The sequence below is a fragment of the Anarhichas minor genome, unplaced genomic scaffold (assembly GCF_050575085.1).
Source record: "Anarhichas minor isolate MPS153535 unplaced genomic scaffold, ASM5057508v1 ptg000043l, whole genome shotgun sequence".
Taxonomy (NCBI): domain Eukaryota; kingdom Metazoa; phylum Chordata; class Actinopteri; order Perciformes; family Anarhichadidae; genus Anarhichas; species Anarhichas minor.
In genome coordinates, this window is record NW_027466489.1 from 2,063,383 (window position 1) to 2,088,428 (window position 25,046).

Below are 25,046 nucleotides of genomic sequence, written 5' to 3' on the forward strand. Positions count from 1 at the left end.
ATACATGACATCCTTGGAAGTAGTTGAGTGAAAACACAGTAATTCAGTGAGAGCCTCTTCATTTTAGGACGATTGTTCTCCAGTCCTCCGAGTTTGAAACAAATGAAGGTGAAAATAAAGGAGCTGAAACGCAGTGGGGAAAATCCTCATTTAAAAGTAGGACAAAGCTTTGGCAGCAGATATACAAATACCAATACCATGTACTATTTGCTAAAAAAAAGATAGTTGTACTGAAATATTACAGATTCAGTTGAAGATGTGGATAAGATATCTTATGGGACAAATCCTGTAAGGTCAGGTTCAACTACATGTATTTGCGCTACATGGAGTCAAACTAATATATGATTATATGTTATAATTATATTATAACCAAGAAAATGAAGGAAATGAGAACAAGCACAAAGACAATTGAGTTCAGCCCCGTGGGCTTGAACACCAGTTACCATAGCACCATTGTGGAATATAACAGAGGAAGAGTTGTGTGTCCATGAGGAAACGCTCAGCAAAACTGAAATGCTCTGTACTGTGGAGCCTCCATGTCATCCAAAAACACATTTGCAACTGTCTGCTTGAGCAATTACTGATTTCAAAATGTCCCGTATCTAAAAGAAAAACATTGTTGGGAGAGCAGATTTGTCAAAAGCATCAACGTGGGTTTATTTTGTGTGTTCATTTTCCTAATTGCACCCTGCATTATGCAGAACATAAAGAGGCTGACAGGGGGATAATCAATCTGCCTCAGTAGTGCCCTCTGTTAAAGATACAGATTATCGCTTCTCAAGAGCAGAAGCACAGTTTAACAAAGCTTCATAATAGAAAATAAAACAATAGTTGTATAGGAGAAAAGAAAATGAGAATAGACAATTAAAAGGACCAGATGGAAAAAAGATTATCGTTAGAAATCCAATGTTTCCGCCCCGGTATCCGTCTGAAACCTATGCAAGAGTTAATCCCACTTTGTGATGCTCTTGGTGGGAGTAAATTAGTCTTTTCACAGCAACAGCAGAGGCTATGTTTATTCAAGCCCTCGTCCAAAACATCACCTCAGTTTGCCAACACACAGCGAGTGCATGCGCCTCAGTTCGCAGGCTCTGACGTAAGCAACTGTGCTGAGAGACGTCATCCCACGAGGAGGAGGCAAGCGGAGCCAGGCAGTTCCACTGATTGTTATTCCTGAATGGATACCTGAACCAAATGACACAGCGCATGCTGATTCATCCTCGCTTATTGCTATGCATGTGTGCATTTGTAGTTCATTCAGTGAATAATGCACTGTGTGTATGTGTGTGTATTTGTGTGTGTGTGTGTGTGTGTGTGTGTGTTTAAGAGATTAAGAGATCATGCCCGCCGATGAGCAGCTAATAGATCTATCAGAGAGCATTTTATTGTAAAACAGTGAGCTGAGACTTGGGACCTCTGACAGTCAGGATGATAGAGTAGATCAGATTAGGGCCCATCTCGCTCGAGCGGGAAATCAGGATCAAACCGCCCAGGTCACTCCACACTCTCTTGCTCCTGTATAAAAATAGCTGCAGAGGAGTGAATAGCCTCACTGTAACCCCTACGTCATGTCACACTCGGAGCTGTGTTTATGTGCCACTGCGCACTGCAGCTGCCTGAAGTAAGCAGTAAACACTCCAACAATCCAACCACCATCTGTCTGTATTCTGGTTTCTCACACACGAGGGTGAACATGGACATAAATACACATGATGAAAAACACACGCGCGACAGTGTAACTACGCGACGAAAACGTTGGATGAATATACAGCTATCATCACCATAAAGGATTCCACTTGGTGTAGAACCAAGATGTTTGCAATATGTGAGATTTGTGAGCAACTATAGTGCAGTGTTTTGTTCCCGCCTTTCCAACAGCTTCGATTTGGCCCCCTGACAGTCTTCTTCTCCACAGCAATGGCGACTGAGGCCCATGGGTAGTGTAGTTTTATATATATGTAGTTATACCAAATCTGACGAAAAGTTGAAATACTCAAAAAACATACGAAACATAAACCTTGAGGAGCAGACAGATTCTCCAGGAGGTGTTTTCATGTTGAGGGACACTGAGGATATCGTCCTCAATCATCCTCGCTCAGTAGAGCTCTGCTCAGGTGGACAATGAGCTGAGGTTACTGGGCTCCATGAACTAATAACAATTACAAAGCTGAGAGCTCCCAATCTCTCTCCCATTATTTCCTGTCATCCCTCTAGTGTTGCCTTTCTAAAGAAGGCAACAATATGCCCCACAAAAAAAGTATTTTGTCTATTTTCTCTAGTGGTTTTAATTGACTTTGATAAATAACCTTTTTCATAACCTCCACAACAAACTGAGCAGAATATTGTAACTGTGTGTTCGAGTCTCATTAGACACTACTTGCCTTATGTGTGTAGGTACTGTATGGAATGGTGAATTGCATGGCACACTATCTACAAAACTAATTCATTTATATATTCACACATAAAAGACAGCTGTTTATCATATGAATGCATTTTAAATAACATCCAAATGATGCAGTATATTACAGATAAGATCTCTGATGGACAAGCTTGAGATTATTACAGAATGTGTAAAAAAGAGATTAAAAAAATGTGGGGAATGTTGGTGACATTTGTTCCACCAATGGTTGCTCAGTTTCACCAACATGTATTTGATTCCCTGCGCTCCACACCCTGCTTTAATGAAGTCTGTAGGTAGCTTCTTGTTTTTTCCCAATAATCCTCCAAAATTCCTGTTGTAATGGTTAACGACAAACATGGCTATTGTTAGCACTCACAGCCGTCAAGCCAGCAGCTTTTGGAAGGATTATGTGACGTGCAATGGTGCACGGTCACTCAGGCAGGCAGACAGGTAGCCTCATCGTAGCGTATTACAGTCCTGCGGTAGCCACAGGTGCCAAGTTCTACTCTAGTTTTTGTCAGAGCTTTGGATTCACTGATTGCTGTCGGGAGAGAATTTCATGAATATAACAAAAGGTTTCTCAAATACATTACCCCCACTAGCTTTAATTATTCCAGTTTTGACATCAGTTTACTCAGATTTCCTGATATCAAAAAGTTGGTGAAACAGTGGGCGTCACGCACGCCTCACAATTGCAATGTACCGGATTCGATTCCAGCCGGTGACTTTCGGCACATGTCATATCTCTCTCTTATGGCATAGAAGGCAAAATCATCTTTTAAAAAGTTGGTTAAACAGGGAACGGAACCAAATTCATGCTTCAGCGGCTATTAAATAACGTCATACATGTAGAGTTCTGCACAGGCCTCAGAGGCATGGGTATGTGCTGCATTGATTCTGGTCTCAGTTTGGAACCCTGAACCTGACCCAATACCAAAGCTATATTCCACTCCATTTCATCCACTCGCCAGGCCAATGCGAGAAATCAGCTTCACCCTGTGTGTTTCTCTTCTCAAAGTGCATTGTCTATATACTTGCAACACATGACACACACACGGACGCAGATGATCAGCATAGTCAGAAAGACAAAGCCAGGAATTTCTTTTACATTTGGAAATAACCAAACACAAGCTTTTAGTTGTACACAAACAAAAGCGTTACACGACAACTACTGACCCAAATCCTAAGGATTTAAGACACATGTTGTTTTCCACAATACTCCCTCTTTAAGACTATATTTGTTGATTTTCTGTCGTCACTCGTTCGGTCACTTAGATTTGTGCATTTGTGCATGTTTGGTCTCTTGGCCCTGCTGGCGCGCCGTAGCTCAAGTATGTGACGGGTTGTGTGCAGTACAACCTAGAGCGAGGCAGGAGGCAGTGTGGATTGTCTTTAGTGTCCCGTGACGCACCTGTGTGGCAGCATCGGCCTGGTGACTCACTGAAGATGTGATGTATTTATAGAATCACACAACACTCTGCGTCACTCTGGCTCATCTCTGACACTGGACACCCCACAGACAGGAAGGGACACTAGAGCAGAAACGTAACCACACATAGAAGTCCAGAGACTTCCTAAAAACAGTGCAGGCGGGACAAGTGAAAACTGCTCCTGGGATGAGCTTGAGGATATGAGCACAGTCCTATCCCCTAACAAAGGGGAGCGTGGTAAGATGCAGGACTATAGTAATCAATTCCATGTTACGGTTCAGATTTATGTACATGAACATGCTGATACACTCAATGAGACGCACAATGCACGCTGCAATGTCTTGATTAAACATTCAAAAGATATAGTGCATTAGCCAAGTTCAAGTCCCACAAAACCAAAACTTTTCATCCTCTTTTTGTTTAGTGCAATAAAATAGTAAAACATGGCCTTTATTCATTATTACTGCATGTATTTATCTATTCATTTGTTTATTTATTATCTAATTATTCAGTGCAGTTCCCAGTGCAATCTTTTTGAGATATTTCCATTTACAAGTAATTATTTGTGTGAAAGTTGTCTAATCCAGCAGAATGTTCCATCAAGCAGACTTCCTCCTGTTATTTTCACAATCCTCCATTAAATGCGTCTGTATTTGCCTTAGATGACAGTCAAATTGTGGCTCCAGGCTGCCGTGCATGTTGGATACGTAGTAAAACACGCACACTTCTCCAGGTCCAGAATGCATAATAATGCACTAAAAGCGTTGTAAAACAAAGCCACTTGTTGACTCAGGGAAAGTGTGTGTCAATCAAATCATTCAAGGTATAACCAGTGCGGATACAAATGCTGCTTACAGCAAGGATGCCGAATGCCATGTTGCTCTTGAGGTGATGAACCGCTTCGAGATATTTGACAGGTTATTACGATTCTGTGCAGTCCTACATCTATTTCAACAAGATAATTTGTGTGTAGAACAAATGATTCACTTGATTTGAATGTGGCCTGAGCCCTGCGGCTCCTCGGCTCACAAGCTGCCTTTATCACCTCTGTGCACAGTAACACTGTGCTCGGCTGCTGAACAGGCAAAGCTGTGTGCTTTAATACAAGACGCCAGAAAAATTGGATTATACACATTTCAAAAAGAATATTAACCCACAGTGTGACATTGTGTGTACATTGTTTGTAGAAAGGTAAGTACAACTTGTTTGCCCTTTGATCATTTTGTCAACCTCGCAACTTCCTGCTTAACGTACAAAATGAGCCATAATTGAACTCCTTTATGCACTGAAAGAGTTTTCCTCACTCTGCTGAGATGAAATCAGGCAAACAAGTGTATCTACCAGAGGCACCTGTGTTCTACACGGTCCCACACAGCAGACAATGCTATGATGAAATGTGTATTCCACATACCGTCTGAATTATAACATCTGATGCCATAATTCTATTGTGGATTTGCCTGCAGATGAAATTTAAATATGCTAACTTTGGGACAGTCAATGACTGTCCATTGTCTCTGTTAAATAAATAAAATAAATAAATAAATGGGGGTAGAGTGAAATGTCAGAGCAAATAAGATATTCATATATACATTACAAAAACAGCATACATTTAGATAAGTGATGAGATAACTGGGATGGATGTACAGTAACTGTGTTGTTTTTTTACTTCCACATGTCACATGTGCTTCATTCATTCTATCTGATTTCATAAAGAGTGATACGAACTGGTCTGGACAGGAACACAATGCTGGAATGGTAATGCCAAATCAAATTTGGCCTGTAACTGGAAGCAAATGCCAGTATACTCACTGCCAGGCTGAGAGGTTTGCAAGTCATGGTGAGAGCAAACACGATTTGCACACTCTTCAGAATTATTTTAGTACAACTGTATGAATATACATGAAGAATATCTGACAAAAAAAGGTATCACACGATGCTGCTGACACACTGTGTGTGCAAATATGTGAACAAGTTCGACATACCACTACCGCTGGTTCAGAACAAACTCAACCACTGAGTGAATGATCAATTCATCTGTAAACAGTGAAAATGCCCATCATATCTTAGGGCAAAAGGTGACAGGAGAAACCCCAAAATGTTCAATTCATTATAATGTAAGACAAAGAAAAGAAGCAAATTCTCATTTGAGAACCTTGAATCATCGAGTGTGTGACAGTTTTGCTGAAAGAATGACTTAAATGATTAATCCATCATAAAATAGTTGCAGTTGACTTTTTCTGTTGATCGATGCAGTCATATAATAGCTTTAGTTTTGGACCCAGATGCAGAAATCACTTGACAGCAGCAGATGGTTCAAAGGATTTAATTTAAGAAATAAAAAGAGTCCAAAAACAGAGCAGCAACACTTAGTGGGAAACAGGCTGGACTACGTAACACAAGGTCAGATGACAAACTGAATGCACAAAGACTAACCACTGACACTAACAAACAAACAGGTGGGAAAACATACGAAGACAGGAAGTAAAGCTGACATGACACAAGGGGAGAGTGAGCTTACAAAATAAAACAGGAAACAGACTCAGAAATCCCTGGACCATGACAACAACTTACTTGATCTACAAAGTATATGACTTGTTGTCTCCTTTTGCACCGTGGCTCCATAAGCGGATTGTCTAACGACTGAACGTCGGGGACGGCAGTGACAGCGTATGCCACTAGAACAATAGCACGGGATGGAATCAGCTAACCGGCCTCCCATCCAGAGAGTGCTCCCTCAACACCACACTGCTCAATGCCAGCTCTGTCTTCTCTCAATCATGCGCCCTAAAAACAAAGTACCATCCTCTCCTGGCATCGGCCTCTCGTCTCCCTCCTGTTTCTTCCTCATCACATGGGAGGAGAGCAGAAAGGAAGAGCGTGCACCGTGGGGGCGAATGCACTCATTCATCTGGAAGCACAACTCACGCAGTGTTTCGACCACCGTGGTGGATGTTGCACTGCTGACTCTGTCACATGCCGCAGCACCATGGATATCCAAATCCCACTCCAGTGACAGAGGACTCTGGAGCACAGCCGGCACCCACTGTAAGCAGATCAATGCTCGGCTTAGTATCAAATCCCTCATAGAACTAAGAATTGGGCTGAGAACAATAAGCCGACGACGGATAATGAGCAAAAACACGGCCGTGGCTGAGACTCAGAAGATTGTATTCAGACTTCGGGGTGTTTAAGGTGGCCCATGCGTAAGACTTTCCTCCATCGGTCCTCCTGAAGTGTTGTTGGCAATTCAATCAACCCCGACGAGAAGCAAGAGAGACTCACACCAAGCGACCTGCTACTCTGACTTCCTTATGAGTAGGACAAGTGAAAGAGATGCCCTGTGGCAGTGGTTCTCAATCTGTCGGTCTGGAATAAAACAAATCAATTAATTAAGAAAAACAATTACTCCTCAATTGAACTGCTCACAGCTCTTAGAAACAGCCCCTTTGAGGAGCCACTCTCATATTGGGGTTGATATGGTATTATGCACACTTTAATAAAAACAGGACAGGTGCATTTTTCAGCCAATATGAAGATTCAATTACATTGGACAGCTGTTCCCATAAGACGTGGATGTGAGACTCTGCTCAATCTAGTGCTCATTACTGGACAACACAGTGTTGATGGTGCAGTTATCTTCTCCTACTTAAGATAAATGCCAGCCTATTGGTTAGATGAGCTCTAAGTGGTATGACCTTATGCAAGCTGCAATTCATCTATGATATCCCTCAGTATGTCCAAACAACTCTTTCATACACCGATCTGCACTTAGAAAATGTAGAGATACTGTGATATGACTCAGAGCAAGCCCTCAAAGGGACAGATAGACCTCGTGGTTTTCTATTCCATCCTTTCCAGTCTTTCTAAAACACAAAGCAGATCACCTGAGAAACTGACACAACATAATTGTTACACTTGTTTTTTGTAACCAGTGTGTACCCTCACACTGGTTACACACTTGAGACCAAAAATCGAACCCCTGTAAAACCTCAAGTCCGTTCACAGTTTAATACCGTCGACAAAGTCACAGCAGGCTGTTCCTTTCTTCTCACGGTGAACTACAGCCATCCCTTCATGTGTTCATTTCAATAAACTAAACCCATGCTGATGCAGGAGAAGAAGACATGGGGCACAGAGCTTTGATCCGATCAAATAGGAACTTAGTGAATATCTATCTCTGTCTGATCCAATAGAGAAGAGAAGGCAGGAGAAGGAGCCATGAATAGTTATCATCTGCTAACCTAAGATGGAAAGAGAAGAAGAAATACTAAAGCAACTTCTGACACCTTCTGTTTTACCTCACTAGGTCTGTGACCTTTATCGCATTGCACTCCTCACTCTTCCCCCGTTTCCTTGTCAATCGATACACTTTGTAATCAACCGGCGACGCGATGTTTCGCAATATCTCTTCCATCTCTAATCTAACGTGTGTATATGCGTAATGTGCATTTCCACACGCACGCACACATGCTTTCGCTCTCAAACACGTACAACGATATACAGTCTGAAACACACATGTGCAGGCGTTGATTACATACGCGCCACATCAAAAGCTCAGCACGACACAGTGCCGGCTGAGGATGGATTGGTCTGTTCTCACTGGGATTTCATTCTGGGATGGGGTTTTGGAGAGAGCGGGCACAAGGGCCCACGACAAGCCAGAGAGAGGGGTCAATTAGAACAGCAGGGGCCAAGCTGCCCAGACGTGATCTCTCCCCATCTCCGGACTGTTAAGTCTAGCAGTCACAGTCTCACCTGCTGCCCACAGGCCCTTGAAGTGACTCATCGTGGAGGAGTGAATGACTGCAGGTGACTCTAGAAACCATGCTGCTTGTTAGGAGTTTTATCCAGTCTACGGGATGTTTTGCACCTATTGCTGGAAAAATGAATAAATACATTTGCTAAATGTAATTCTTTGCATATGAGAAATGCTGGAAAATTGCCTTAAATCAGACCAATCAAACAAAAGTAATACGCAAATGATTAAAAGCAGTGTATTCCCTCGTCAATATTATCAGATATAGATTTATATATCTGCCTCCAATGAATATTATCCGAGGGCTGCTTTGGCCCCTTCCTACTGAGACATGGCCTCCCACCAAAGGCTTTGGTCAGACGAAGCAAGATCACCACACGAGGACCAGATGGCACCTGTAGCCGAGCTGTGACGTGGTGTGAGCCAGCTGCGGATGCTTCGCCGGCACGACTTAAAAATATGACAGGCAATCCAAAAATGAAGCTTTGCACAGTGCGATGCATTCGCAGGAGCCTATAGCTGCATACAGCAACCCGGCCACTGGATGCCTCAAACGTGCATTACTGAAACAACATCATAAGGCCTGAGTGACAGTCATGCAGGGTCATGGAGGAGCTTCCTGTAGCCCCCCCCTCCCCCCCCCCCCCCATTCCCAAGTTTGATCTCACTAAGCTCTTTCATCTTGGTAGTGAGAGAGTTGTAATCAGAGGATTCATCCTAAGCAGAGTCAACATGTATCCAGTTAAGTAATCATTCCTGCTGATTCTAAGGCAAGCTGCAATGAAGAAAGCAATTACAAAAGGGGGTCTGTGTAGTCCAAGTGGTCGCACTGAATCTGTAGTATGTTGTCCAGCTGCACATGAAGATCAGGTGCAGCACGGTTTTGTGATGCCACCTCTCTCAGCAGCTGCTTATCTGGCGACCGAGGACCACAAACAACGCTGTCTCAACTTGACTTTTACTTTGCATTTAAAAGCTGTTAAATCAATGTCACCAGCGGGCTTTGCGGCACACGCACGAAGAGCGTCGTTTGGGTTTTATGTGATGTCATATATATTTTCCCATAGCTGTGGAAAAACATGCTCGTTGATAAGTTAAAAAAAAAAAAAAAAACGTTATGTCGTGAGGGCTAAACGTCACCGTTAACGCGTACAGCATCCTGTCAGTGCCTTACCAGAGAAGTACCAGCGTCCTCCTCCAACTCCAAATATCTCCACACAGATCTCGCCTCCGCTCGCTGCTCGGCTCTGTCTCGACCCGTGGCGTGTCGACCTGCCTCTGTCCCACTACATCCGTCCGCTTTCCCTCCAAACTGAGTTCATGTCATGTGTTTCCCACCGAATTGTCCGCGTAATCTTCTCAAAAGTGGGATGTGAAGAGTGCGCCGGGTTCCGCCTACCGCACGCACATCGACCCCAATCAAATAAATGTTGAGTGTATGCTGTTGCGAAGCCAGCGCGCGCGCGCGGGGACACGAGAACCCCCCCCCCCCCCCCCCTTCTTTAGCACGCGCCTTTTTCTTTAATCTTTTGGAAATGATGAACCCGCGCTGCGTTGGTATCGTCGGTCGGTTAAAGGGTCGTTTCCGCTGCTTTTACGTGTTGGAAGTGTAGCTCGTCATTTCACACGCGGTGATGGTGACGGGGTATATTTCATCCGACTCACGGGTTTATCGTCGTGCTTGAGCGCGCATCTTGAGACAGTGACACCATGCAGTTATTCAATCTACTCAAGTGTTTCCCCTTTAATTGGTTCTTTAAAAAAAATATATCATTTTTTTCCACGTATTCAACGACGTAAACAGCTAACTGCGCTCACTGTTTCCTACGCACGCTCCATTTCTAGGTCATCGGCGATGGCGCGTTTTGATGTCACATTGCTCCAGGGTTAGTCTTTTTTCACTCTCCTCCAGCTCATGTTCATATTCATCTGCGTTCATGGGGGACAGGAAGAGCGAAACCCACATTTTCCACAGAAACGGACTCATTTATAAGGCATTCATTACCCAACCTGCATGCAAACATCGTATAGATCTACCTGTATTTGCAATACAAAAACCCAATACAATTACGAGCTGAGACATTCTACACTTTCTCTCACAAATACCATGCTGTCATCTCACCCCTGAATGAGACAGCAACCACAATTCCCTTTGTAAGCCCGACCTTGTGGAAAGCAGAGGACATTTAACCTTTGGAACATACGAGCTCAACATCTGCTTTGGAGTTGACCCAGTGGGGAATGGCTACCCATAGAGGAAAGGGCCAGAGATGCTGAGAATGTGGCTGGTGCATCCCAGAGGTCAGCAGAGGAGCTCAACAGATGTAGGCTATGCTATAGATCAAAGACAGAATCTCAAGTGTGTGTGTGTGCTTTAATGGTTTCATTTAATAAGCACTGTCCTCTGGTTGTTCCTCTTCCTTTTCACAAATAACACGTCGGTATGCTGATTGAAGCTCTAAACTAATGAGGAGGAGAGGGTGAAGGCAAAGGACATCCGGCAACATGGCTCTGGAGGCACAGCATTTTCATTCGGCTGTAACTCCCCCTGCTCTTTCTTCTTTTAATGGTGGGTGTATCAATCCCACCTTGCCTCACCTATCCGCCAGCTTAAATAGTGAGGCATGCGTTGTGCTCCAGAGGTATTTCTGAATGCCAAGAGCAGTGCACAGTAAGGTGTAACCATAGAAACTGGGTATCGCAAAGGTTGCAACACAACACAAGTCAGATGACCACTGAGCAGAGATGATAAATGAATAATGAAGTATGGCAGCAATTCATGTATTTGAGTTATAATGACATTCATAGGTCGGGGTACTCTGACCCTATTAATTTCACTGAAATGGGGAACACCGCGCACAAAATACTCATTTCCAAATTGTAATACATGGTTGTTCTAATGTTATTACAAATATAAATCTACATCAACAAGACTACAGGCATGCTTGAGGTTCCGTCAGGCACAGAGCTTCGAGCTTAATGACGATGTCGCCACACTAACATGCTCACAGTGACAATGCTGGCACGTTGAGGATTAGCAGGTCAAATGTTTACCATGTTAAACGTCTTGGTTTAGCATGTTAGCGTGCTAATGTTGGCTAAATAGCTCTAAATATCATTTATTCTGAAGAATATTTAAGATCCAAGACAAAACTGACAGAAGGGCACGATTCAGAAAACGTCATCACAAATCTGCTACTTCAGCACCACAGACAGTGCCATGGATTTATCAGTACACGGCACAGTTAGGCTACTGATATTGATATTGATACTGGGTACAGTTGAGGTTGATGGGGATATCAGTTTTGCAGTCATTACTCCATATACCAACGTATTGGACAAACTAAAATGTTATCTGAATATGGCGCTAGATGACATCAAAGCTATTACAATTCATCCTGCGGGAGCATGAATGTCTGCACAACATTTCATTGCAATCCATTGCAAGTTGTGGACCATGTGACCAATGAAAGGCACACAAAAGGTAAAGGAAAATAGTGGCTGGCTGCATTCTTTCTGTCTTTGTGCAGAGATCACAGGTGTACTTTGATCACCAATTTCATTGCTGGTTGGTAGAATCCCTGGCAAAGACATAGCACTCAGTTTTAGACTGCACTGTTTTCAAAGAAATGAGCTAAACTACATGCAATGTGCATCTTCATTATGATTTGTTGATCAAAAGCAGTTTCATTTTGTCCTGCTCTCACCAAAAGAATGTGGTGGCATAGCAAAAAGCGATAATTCACCTTTGCACAAACTGCAATGCACACACTGTTGAACATCAACAAAGCACAGCTTTGAATGGATTTCTGAAAACAATGGGAGACTGTGACTTCTGGGAGGTCAGGCAAATCTGCGTAACAATATTAGAGCTGATAACTTTTGGCGACTGTAGATTCATGAGTGGATTTAGACGTTTTCAAAGGCAGGTTCTAGAAAAATAAAATAAAACCAGCCCATTATTTTAATTTTTACAAATCTCCTTTCCTTTAGACTGTTAGTATCCCACACCCTATAACAAAAACACGTCTCTCTCATCTTCACTCGACTGACTTCAATGAGATTTAAAACTATCTCGACTGTGGGTCTTCTCCACGGAGCTTCCATCACAAGTGTCGAGCTTAATTTGTGTCCTCCTGTTCATCCTCCACAGCCCCACAGCTCTCACCATGGACATAATTAGGAGAAACCAGAAGAAAAGATCTCATCACAGACTACTAAACCCATTCAGCATTTTTTTGCTGAGCCCTGCTGGAAGATGCTGCAATCAAATTCAATTAAGGTCAATCTTCTAGTGCATTCATGTATAGGACCATAAGCAGTTTGGTGAAGGTTTATTAAAGCCGTGTGAATCGAGCGTGGTGGTGACTCAGAGTCGCGCTGCGTGAACGTCAGCTAACACTGACAACACTTGGCGCGTTGGCTTGGTGACTGCAGGCATCAGTCAGTTTGTAGGTGTTAAAGAAAATGACATGCCTGCTCATCGGGTTTGTTTCCATTAATACTATTATTAAATAAAAAGGAGAGGAATATGATCCGTATCAAATATCTCAACAGTCATTAAATTGCTTATTTTCTTTTCTACATTTTCAGCATTGGTTTCACTTTATGATTTTTACCTGGTTATTCGGGGGAGAGTCATTTGTTTTTATAACCCTATAATTGATCCCTCAACATTTACAAATGGGCACACGTTTTTTTTTTGAATCAGTGATTTAAAAGAAAAAAATGTAAATCATTTTCTGTGATGTGACGCAACAAACCCAACTAGCTACTAGCTTTTTTCCAGAGCTTTCAATTGTATAACATGGTCTTCATCAATGGTCAGTGGTGCTAGAGATGGATCTGTTGATATGCAAGCTTGAAAAATTGTAGTTGGCTAGGTGGAGAGCAGGGCCGTCCTTCAATCAGAGGATCGGCGGTTCGATCCCCGGCTCTGCTAGTCGCATGTCGATGTGTCCTTGAGCAAGACACTTAACCCCAAAATTGCTCCCGTAGTTGTGCCTACGATGTAGAAATGTGATAGAATCTGGATTGTAAGTCGCTTTGGATAAAAGCGTCTGCTAAATGACTGTAATGTAATGTAGTTTTACAATCCCAACTCAAATTGTACTTGTTTCTTTGCTTTCAACCATATCACACTGTCTTCATCAGTGGAGTTAGTTTGACATGGAGATGGATTGTTTTACATGCTGCTTTAGTCAACAGAAAGCAACACTTAGGAAAATATAGTCTAATTTCATTTTACAGAACCGAATAGGACACATCAGTTGAAAACAAAACGGCATATTGTCAGCAACAGTAAATGTTACATAATGACTCGGTAAGCTAGAGCAATCAGGGAGTTTCTGAAGCATATATCAAGAGGAGACATCTGTCATACCAGGGGGACGATGTTTGTTATCCTCGCTAGACTTCAATCATCTGAGAAAGTTTTTACAGAAGAAGTTCACAAAGTGTCCCCTCTCCTACACACATAAACATACTTGGGCCACCTGCCCATCCTCCTCTTTTGTCATCAAAGAGCCTGCACTGTATTGTACATGCACGCACACACACACACACACACACACGCACACACACGCACACACACACCCCCACTGGTCCCGAGCATTATTCCTCTCTGCAGGAGGAATTCCCTGAAGGAGCAGCATAGCCGTTCCAGGAGGAGGGAACTGAAACATCGAGGCCCAAAGAGGGAAGAAGGTCAGGGTGAAACAAAGTATGGCCAGCAGCGATGAAGAAAAACACATTCTGGGATAAAAGTTTGGTTTAGTTGGCTTGCAATGTAAATAATTTGTCCCTTACACATGAACTAGAACTTTTACATTTCAGAATTGTTTCAAAAAAGTTCTGATGTCGAATATTCTGCTGTTGTGTTGTGTCTGCTGTCTTGACATTGTCTTGTGCATAATACCACCAAATACTGGTGCATTCTTAAAACAGGCTATCAATGAACTAAAAAAAACATCATTAGATACAACCAACTTTGTTGGTTAATAACATTCAAACTCAAACTTATCCTCCCCAAATAGATGGTATCATGAAGTCGTCTTAAGGGCCCCATGGGAGAAACATCCCAAACATTTTTGAAATAATGAAGTTGACATACCTCATCTTATGAATGCTCAGATTTAATCACATTTCTAAACTCTTTCTAAATGAATGTAGCTCATAAGTTCCTCAGTTATTGAATTCAGTTTCGTCCTGTTTGGACAGCTGGCCAGAGTTTTAAGCGACTTGCCTGCATGAGACACCAGTATTACCAGTGTGGGTCCTTCTGTTTGTCATGCATTTATTCCTCATGTTTGTGCACAAATGTCCAATTCCTTTTGTCGTGACTGTATAACCTTCTCCTTGTCATACTTGTACAGTCACATCCAACATTTTCCTTTCAGCTAGCCTTATGATTTAGTTCTTGTTTTTTAGAATCTATTTTCCACGTCACTGCTCCTCACGTTGAAACAAAACACACCATCCAATCTATTGCAACATTTCATGTTTGCTCTACATCAGGGGCAGTTGCTCTAGTTCTATTAAATGCCTTCTTTCCTCTAGGTGCACAGAAAACTGTGGCAAAGCTTTATGTGCAACTTCAGCTGTTTCAGATCTTTCTTCACGTTTTCTGTTTAAATGTTGATAGGTTGAGTTTTACAGAGAGAGATTTAATTTGTTGCTCAGCAGTTGTGAAATGTAAAAAGCGACACATTATGCTACTTGCTGAGGCAAAAGCCATTACAAGTTATCTGCCCTGCTCCAGTGTGGCACAGTAACGTGTGATAACAGCAGGGATGTAAGGCCTGTTCAACAAGGTTGAACTTAAAAGAAGGCTGCTTCTAGGACTAAAAAAAAGCTGAAATCCCATACACATCACCTTTTCTTTACATTTGGAACATGGTGTACATTTGCCAACCTCATCCTCTCACAGTTTTATTCAGTGTGGTCACTGAATGTGTTACGCAAAACGGCTTAGTCAACTGACACAGATTCCGGAAAGCCGAGCCGGTGCCATGCTGAAAACTGAGTAGGCATTCACACGTGTCCCTGTGAGACAGCGAGCACAGTTCATTTTGTGCCGCGGTATTAATCAACAGGCAGATCAAAGCCGTCACTCGGCTACTACGGGTTTAGTTCAGTCAAGAGGAGAGCTGGCTGAGCTCTGGCCACCTGCTATGAGATCTTGACTGAAATGAAAAAGGGAGGATTTCCTCAAGAAAAACAAGAGGAGATGATTCAAAATAACCTCAAGCTGTACCATTCTGACTGTTGTATTGTGACCCAAAACTAGTGATGTTAATCCCCCCCCCCCCTGCAGCAGTGAGGACATCACCATGTCACTGTGAGGGAGGCAGTGTGAGGGAGGCTGCTGATGGAACCAGCTGCACAGATATACAACTACAACCACAGCAAGATGCAGAAAAGATTTTGATCCGACAAGAAATTCAGGCACTCACATTACTGTCAGCATAAAAATACATTCAACATCATTCGTGTACTATGAAAAATACGAGTTTTGGAAGCAAATGTTGTCTCACTAAATTCATAATCAGGACATTCTTTAAAAATTCCTTCCAAAACTGGCACTGCCCTCTAGTGATAGGAATGAACACAAATGTATGCTTTTAAAACACCTGTTAATACAACAGGGACATGTACATAACACACACAGAGAAAGAATATTAGCTCTTTAATAGTTTGTCTTAAATCCTTCACTGAAACCTCGCACTGGAATTTGAATGTTGGTCCAAACTGTTAAGAGTGACAGAGAAAGGCACCACAAATGACTTTAAATTCACCTACATGATCTATCCAAAGGAAATGACGGACTAAACGACCGCACTCTGAACATTTGTCATTTCGGAGTTAAATAACTAGGAACACATTAAGGTGGCAGGAGCTACTGCACTGTATCTTTGAGGCTTAACACAACAGTCTATCCTCAAGCTATCGCGCTCAGTTCTTCCAAGAAATAGCAGAGAGGTGGAATGCCCCAAAACGAACAGCAAAGATTCTGTTGGGCAGCTTCAAAGTCACTGGCATTCCCACTGAAGCGAGAGCTGGTGGTAAAACATGTCGGCCATTAAGCCTCAGGAGAGAGGATATGAAGGCAGCCAATAGAGGGTCTGGCAGGTATAATGGACAATATGTCTAGCGGGGGATGAAAGATGGAGATTCAGCAGAGTCGGATCCTTCCAGTGTTTGTATGATGAGCCCGTTCTATATGTTGGTACAAAAGTAAATGAGCATTTATACACACAAGCCCAGCCTGTCCTTGAGTCTAAGGATTGTGGATGTATTAAAAGAAACAAGAGCACAGAGAACAAGACCTTCCAGGCTGGAGGACAGCTTGGTATTCTCTTAAAGCACAACTATAGGTGGATTTAAGGAACATAATACCATAGCGGAGGCTGAAGCCGTAATGTCTGAGGGATACTCAAACATTATTAACAATTAAGTCTCCACTTCTGATCCTATATATCCAAGACATGAAAGAAACATTCTCAATGCATATTGGTGCCTTGAAATCATTTTATTTTTCTCGTAACAATTTGTTTTGTAAAGAGAGAACACATCAAGTATTGTTGAGCACAAAAGGTCAAATTTATTTGTCATGTTGATTCTTTAGATTTTCAAAGAAACAAAACCTCAGCATGTCTGAATAATCGTATGTATAAACGCTATACAACATTTACATTTACATACTTTGGAATGACAAAATATTTAGTTATATAAAACACCATTATATACAAGGAGAAGACAGTTTGCGTCTGTGCAACTCTTTCTATTCACAGTATCATATATCACAATATATTAATATTTCCTGGTTCAGTAGGGTTACTTTTCACTCTATTTCAGTGAAGCGTGCAAACATGGCCTTTCGAACAGCATCCTTGTAGGTGTCGGATGCTGAGAGTTCATAGGAGCTTCCTTTAATACCCAAGCCTGTGCCCCTGGTCCTTAATGAAGCCTGTGAGGAAAGGACGGTGATTAGCGGAGACAGATTGTGTGCAGCTACTCTTCAGGTAACACTGCTAATTGCTATGCGAGTGAAAAAAAACACACACATTGACATGCATAGTCCATCTGCCAGGAGCTGGTAGGGAGAAAAAGGCAAAATAATTGAATTGTTGTTGTCGTCCTCACCGAGATGGGAGCGGTGATGCCCTGCTGGTGGCGCCCCAGACCTTTGCCTTCCTGCCAGCCCATCGCTTGCAACATTTTGTTTCCGATGTTATCACTCGTGAGGCCGTCTTTGGTGGGCTGCTCATAGTTTCTGTTGAAGGGTGAACGACCGAAGGTGTTAAAAAAAAATAACAATAATCACAGATGTTTGCAGTGTAATGAGAGTCTTACACGGTTGGAGTTGGTGGTTTATAGAATTTCTTCTTTGGTGCAGGAGGTTCAGGAACCCCATACTTCTCCCTTCTCTCTGCAGCTCTGTCTCTGTACTTCAGCTGTTAAAATAATGACCACGACACTTTATCGAGTCCTCACTTTTTGTGACCTCATTGCAAAACAAATAATCACTGATAGAGAAAAGTTCTTGGGCCAGATACCTCAGTTTCTTTCCTCTCCAGCTCCTCCAGCTCAGCTTCTGTGAGTTTTGATCTTCTTTGAAATTCCAAGTTTTGCTTAAACAAATGAAAGCAACTTTAATTGCCAAATAAATATCACATTCACACACATATATATATATTCAAGACAGCACAGGATTAATAATGTTCTTTCCATTGTGTATTGAAACTTTAAATATTCCCAGCTACTTGCAGATTAAACACGCGCTGTTTCTCCAGGCTCACCTTGTGGAGGTCAGAGAGCTGCTGGTGACGCAGCAGAGCATCCTTGGCGGGGAACTGCCGTCGACACAGCAGACAAACCATCTTAGTCCAGTCCGTTATTTTCCCCTCCTCGTCTGCTGCTCTGTAGGAGCCGCCCTCCTCGGGGTCACTGTCTCCGTTGTAAGCGGCAACCAGGTCGCTCTGTAATATAACAAAAAGGATGAAATGATACGAGATTCATCTTTATTAATAACTGTGGCAATAAAGGCAAAAGGCACAAACAAACCTTGGCTGAAGTCTCCTGCTCTGTGATCTTGAATTGTTCAATCGTGAAAGACGGCATCTCAAAACCTCCCATCTGCTGAAAAGGAAGCGACAACTTTCATCAACAAATAACAAAAATAAGCTGCATCGGTGATTCTCACAGTGGGGTGAGCAAACTTAACAAAAATTAACTTATTAGGGGATTACTTCTCATTCACACAAACAAAAATTCTAAAAGTATGAATTTGAATGAATGCGAGTTCCCAGTGAGCCTCTCAGTCTATATTAGTACCGTTCCAAGTACGCTATGACACTAATACGATGCAAAACATACTCGGGGCTAGTAGTCACTACTAAATACCTTTTTCTCAAAGAGGACGAAACCTGCATCGGCAGCTGCAGACTCTCTCCTTTCCTCCTCCTTGGATGGTCCAAAGCCTTGGAAACCGCTCTTAAAACTTTCTTTTTGCTTATTTAAGGTTTTTGCCCACCGCTCCATGTCCTTTGCAATCTGCAATTGTATCATCAGTCAGTACGGATATCATTTAAATGACGAGATATAATCCATACGGAGAATAACTGTTTAAAAAGAAGCACTTACCTGCTGTGCAGACTTGCTTTTGGGCTTTTCTTTTCTCTCTTTGGGCTCTTTACTGTTCGTGGCTGAGGAACTGTTGGCTAAGCTCATGTCTGGTGCAGGGGTGTAGCTCCCTTTCTCACTGTCCCAGTAGAGGTACTGCTGAGTCTCAGAGTTATAGTAGTACTGTTGATGACAAGCAGAAGAAATAGGATGTAAAGATCAAATAAATGACAGTGTTTGGCGATATATGCTGCACATAAAGCAGGAGTACGGGGAACATACTTGGCTGCTGGGATCATAGTACAGGCCCGTCTGTGGATCATAATAGTACCCTGAAGACTCCTCATACTGGTATGCTGAGGTGTCAGGGGCAGCTACGGAAACAACAAGAGGACATATGAAACAAATCACTTGTTGATCTAGTCATTGACAAGCAGAGGAGCCACAGTGAAGCTAACTAATCTCACCTGTCGTGGTAACAGCTGGGGCCGCACAGACGACAGCTGCAGCAGCAGTGGACGCTGCTGGTGTTACCGGTGGTGCAATGTGCTGCGCTGCATCAACAGCCCGCACTAACTGGTGTGGCTGAAAGTGAGGAGGGAATAAATCATGATGTACTTTTGTAGCCACCGGACGACACCAAGAGTTGTACATTTTAAATGTAGTACATAGACGCCATGTTAAAACACGGCCTACCTGCATGGCAGGCTGGCTGATAATGACAGGATGGTAAACCTGAGCCGTCTGGGATATGACCACACCGGCGGCTGCAGGGATCAATGTCTTCATTCCTGGAGCAGCTAAAGACAGTCGGTAATGATAGATTAGCAATCCCAGGTGAAAAAACTAAATAGCTCCGAGTGATTTGAGCCTCTTTTTTTACCTCCGAGTAATCCATCTCCGATGACAGGAGCCAAGGCTTCAGGCTGCTGCCATAATTGATAACTCTGTCCCTACATGATGAGGAAAAAACATCAGGTCAATCACTGGTCTTCCTTCTTAAAGTCACTGCCACGATAAAGTCGACTGTGAACTGACCCGTGTCTGCTGTGCATAGCCATCTGGAAGGGCAATGTAGTCAGAGGCGGTGCCAGAACCTTGCTGCAGCTACAAGGAAATACAGAGAAAAGTCAGCAGCAACACACAAGAACCCCAACGAAAAAAAAAGTAAAAGTTGCATTTGCAACTGAGACAATATTTTGCACAAAAAAAATGTGTAAATTCAGTTAAGACGTATATAAAAAAATCCACGAGCCATTTGTACCATGTCTATGGATCGCAAGAGCTTTTCACACTTTACCATCGTCCTAACTTTTAAAGATGCCATATTTGCAAGGATGTGTATTAAAACCAGCTGTTCTTTGCCTTTAATGTCACACCACTAAGTTTAGGGAATTTTAAGTGCAACAAAATGACTTCGAAGTACAAAACGGCACGAGTAGAACCCCGATACCTGGCTGGATGACCACTGAGCGGCAGCAATGGCTGTGCTGGCGACAGAGAGAGCGCTCGCTCTGATCCCATCGGGCTGAGTCGAGTCTCTGGAAAGGACACGGAGCAGTTAGTTCAACCTGAAATCCGCAGCACATGCAGGATGAAAAATGAGCCGCTCATTTGCCTCAATTATGCTCGCATTTGAATTACTGCGGGACCAAATAAGCACCCTCCAGCTAAATGTGATTATGAATGTGAATCTAAATTCAGATACGAAAGAGCTTTTATGTGCTATTTTCTAATAATAGAGAGCTGAATCAAACCGTATGTGTCTACGTCTGTGTGTGTGTGTGTGTGTGTGATGACTCACTTCCTAGCACTCTTGGCATAATCCACACCGATTGTTTTTCCGTCCAGTTTTAGAGGTGGCTGGAGGCTCTGGAGAATGGTGAGCAGCTGAGAAGCCTCCTATACAGGAAATAAAGATGAAAACTGTCAAACGTGTGCACACGCCCAGAAGAAACATACCGACGTATATCATGACTACAGAAATAACGTACCAGGGGAGAGGAGAGCTGAACAAAGGCAAAGCCTCTGTTCTGTCCCGTTTGCTTGTCTTTGATGAGGCGGATGTTGCCCGCCGACAGGTTGGCATAGGGGGCCAAGATGTTCAAAATGCCATCAACAGTTGAAAGAGGAGCAATGTTTCTCAAAATGATTGCTGTAAACAAAACAACGTGTCCGAGAATGAATGTGGAATACGATTACTGGGGGGGGGGGACGTACTATTTGAATATGCGGTGAAAAAGTCACTTACTGTCTCCATTGTAATCTCCTGGCTGTTGAGACTCAGCAGTTAAACCACTTAGTGCTGGTGGCTCTCCGTCTGTACTCAGCAAAGACGAGGCAGAGGGACACACAGGTTAACACTAGTCAGGGCGGGCCACTGAAATAAAGTAGTGCAGGACACATGCAGGAAGAACAAACTTATACTTGGAGTTTGTTGAAGTAGCAACTCACCAACTTTGGCTGCTCCACACCTGAAACACTTCAGCCTCTTCCGGAAATTGTACAGGCCACACTGTGATAAACCAATGACAATGTTGTGGTCTTTTTTTTAAAGAAACAATATATAGAATATATCATTCTGGGATCACAGTTTAGTACCAAATGTATGTATTTTTTTTTACGCAGTTTTGTATTCATCCCATCTTTTACTCGGTGTATGACCGAGGTATTTAGTGTTTCTTGATCTTTTGAATGATCATCCCGGAGAGAAACACACGAAAGACTTGGAAGGTGAAACGGAATTAAAGAATGGACAGAATGTGTATCTTCTGATAATACCAAAGCTTAGTAAATATATAGCATATTTACACATATATGTATGATGAGTATATCATTACAGTGGTGTGAAGGAACAGGATGAGGTGCATCAGTTAAAACAATACAAACAAAAAACGCTAACGGTACAAAGACAAATAAAGTTGTACTCACTGCATTGCAAAGCCAGTTTTCAAACTTCTGTCTCCTGTTGCTGTAGTGCACCGCAACGCTCTTGCCCTGGATCGCCAACTTGTTCTGCGGAGTCAAAGGCCACCAGTTATTTCAGACTCCACAGAGAGGAGTGAGAGCAGCTGGAACGGGAGAGAGTGGCTAGGCTTACACCCGTAGCTGCTTAGGTAGAGTGTCTCAGGGAGTAAAAAGGGGAACAGAGGTAGAAAGTGAAGTTTAGAGAGAACGCTGCAGTTTTGTGTACGAGGTCTCAAAACAAACGGGTTCTAAGTGTTTGGGATCGGAGTGCTGCCAGCTCGTCCATGTCTCACTCCAGCCTTCAGATTTTAAATGGAGATGAGAAAATATCCGAGTGACTGAGCTGGAGCAGAATGTGCTATGGAACCACTGTTCAGTCTTCTTTCATGAGGGGCAAACACGTGTTTAGCTTAAGGCCCTGAATATGTTCTCATATTTGTAACAGAGCCGACTAAAGAGTTCATTCCTGTATACAGTGACTCAACACTGAACTCCTAGCATTGAGTAAACTAAGCAGTTGAGAGACTATAATGTCTGAAAAAGCTGCTGTATACAAATAAAATCAGACAATTGTGCGATTATCAAACACATTTACGTTTGATAGTCACAGTTTTGCGTGCCCACGGTTATGATACAGTCCTGCAACTAAACACCAACATCTGTCTATTGCAAATATGCACAGCTCTCAATGATCAGTCATGTGTCTGTTAACTGGGGCTCTAATCTCCAAGAATAACTCGAAACTTGGTGATTGTTAAAGGCAACCTGATTGGTCTCCATCCATCGTGTAGAATCTTGCAAGTGATAAAACTCCACGAAGGCGAAACCTCGGCTTATACCTAGAGACAGCATTCAAATATAGACGGGAGGCGTGTTAGTTAGAATGCTTTTGGTGCAACATTCAGACTCACAAAGGGCTTGTACACTCCAACTCAAATCAAAAATGGAGGTGGGAAGGGTGCTTACAAGGTCAAAGGGGATGGGGGGGGGGGGGGGGTTGTTTACCATAACATTTCATGTCTGTACATAAAAAACGGTAGAGGAATAGCACATACAGTTACCTCCTTACCTGGCGATACTATGAAAACCAGACAATCTATGCGACACAAAGGATCCCCTGACAGTTGTATTAGGAGTATTTTTTGCAATAAATGAATAAATAAATAAATAGGGAATGTGGGTTGTAAGAAAGAGTGTGAAGGTGAGCATGAGACACTCAGCACTCACCTGTCCTTTTCTTCATTAGGCGAATGTCCACAGGCTGGGGCCCCTGGAGCTGCTCGAGTGATGAGCGTATCTGGAGGATTGGAGCAGAAGGTCAAATTAATCCGAATACAACTCCTCACTGTTCTGCCTAACGTTAACAACATTTCTCCATCGGTTCCAATATCCAACCCTATTGTCAGACTTTATGTCATTTCCCCGTTTTGAGAAAAGGTGCGCTGCCTCTTCCTTACTAAATTAGTCACGTCACAAAAATAATCTGACATTAGTTGCATTCCTCGAACAAATTCACCGTCCGAAACGATACAAACTGCCCGAAGAAATCCTCAAAATTTGCGGTAAAGCCGGACTGAATGAAGCCAAAACCTCCCTCAATCAGCAGATTCACCCCTCCGCCTCTAATACCCTCACACTCTTTGTAAGAGATTTGCTGTTCCTCATGAAATATGCAGCTACAGCCATCTCCTTACGCTGGGTGTGGCTTTACCCTTAAAAAGCATCAGTGGGGCTGGTGGGCTTACATCATCCTCTGTGACATGGAGAGAGAGGCCCCTCAGCATGATGGTCTTGCTCTCCTCCTCCTGCTCCGTTTTGTAGTCCTGGTCTGGATAATCCCCGTCGTACTCATCATCAGATCTGTCACTATTGCGCCGCTTTCGGCTCCTCTGCTGAAGGCAAGGGAAAATAAATAATACTGTTATTATGAACCGAGATGTTTTGTATTTTCCTGTTACATGTGTGAAAGTAACATGAGCTGACAAACGTATTGCTATCCACCGACCTCTGGACTGTCTCTGCGCTCATCAAAACGTTCTCGGGGTCTGTCATCACCCCATTGTCGGTCATGATCCCTCTCCACGTCTCTACCCAGTCTATCGTGCCATTCTGGGTCCTCTCTCCTCCCATCCGAGCCATATCTTCCACTACGTTCACTCCGACTAAGCCTGAAACAGAGAAAAAGGGAGTGTCAGCGCGAATACACTGAATACATGTGCCACTTCCCGTATTGAAGGATGTCCAGCTCACCTTTTATCAGCTCCCATGGTTTAATGGAGACACGTTTGATCACGGAAGTCTGTAGAACAATCACAAGTGTATGAAACGTTAGCTAAAAAGCTGATATGTCCCTGCTGACCCGGGCCTTTGCTAACACACTAGCAAGCAGGCCAGTTTAACTAACGTTAGTTACGTGCGGTGGACGTTAGCTTTGACGTTTTATAGCTTCCGAGACCTTACGTTGACTTACGTTACTTAGCTTACGTCAGCAGAAACAAATACAACTTCATGTTACATACCGTTTTGATAACACAGACTGCTTTATCTGTTGGTTACCGGAGTGGTTTCAAGCTAGAAGGTTTTTTTTATCTTCAGTTTCTGGTCAGTAGTCTTCTTCTCTATTAAAGTCTGATGGCAAACAGACGCGTCGCGCTATACCGCCCCCTACTGGTCAGGAGACCACAGCGCACACACAACAAACATTGAATGATAACGCTCCCTCCCTGTGGAAATGATCAACACATCTACTGTACTTAAAAAATAAAAAAGCAGAGTAATTTAAATTGATTGAATCATATGTAAGTAATAATATATCACTTCAAGTGTTGGTTAAACCTACACAGGCCTTATTGTATATCTTTATACCACT

At 42.9% G+C, this 25,046-nt stretch overlaps 1 protein-coding gene across 4 annotated transcripts; it reads right to left on the reverse strand.

Moving 5' to 3' along the window:
* Positions 1-17,102: 17,102 nt before the first annotated feature.
* LOC142970400 (RNA-binding protein 5-like) lies at positions 17,103-24,804 on the reverse strand. Of its 4 annotated transcripts, none has more exons than XM_076110603.1 (25): positions 24,697-24,804; positions 24,428-24,476; positions 24,183-24,345; positions 23,923-24,066; positions 23,405-23,474; positions 22,943-23,016; positions 22,142-22,225; positions 21,665-21,725; positions 21,462-21,530; positions 21,205-21,365; positions 21,015-21,112; positions 20,664-20,751; positions 20,249-20,317; positions 20,094-20,163; positions 19,907-20,010; positions 19,678-19,795; positions 19,493-19,584; positions 19,232-19,393; positions 18,992-19,141; positions 18,653-18,727; positions 18,388-18,567; positions 18,145-18,219; positions 17,942-18,042; positions 17,732-17,861; positions 17,103-17,555 (listed from the first exon to the last, which is right to left on the reverse strand). In XM_076110603.1, exons 2-25 carry the CDS (start codon positions 24,442-24,444, stop codon positions 17,430-17,432), a joined length of 2,481 nt encoding a protein of 826 aa, XP_075966718.1. In that variant the 5' UTR covers positions 24,445-24,476; positions 24,697-24,804; the 3' UTR covers positions 17,103-17,429. The 4 variants fall into 4 exon arrangements, 3 of the variants coding, with proteins under 3 accessions (XP_075966718.1, XP_075966717.1, XP_075966716.1); XM_076110602.1 differs by having other exon boundaries at positions 18,653-18,724; positions 23,923-24,069; XM_076110601.1 differs by having other exon boundaries at positions 23,923-24,069.
* Between the last annotated feature and the right edge of the window lie 242 nt (positions 24,805-25,046).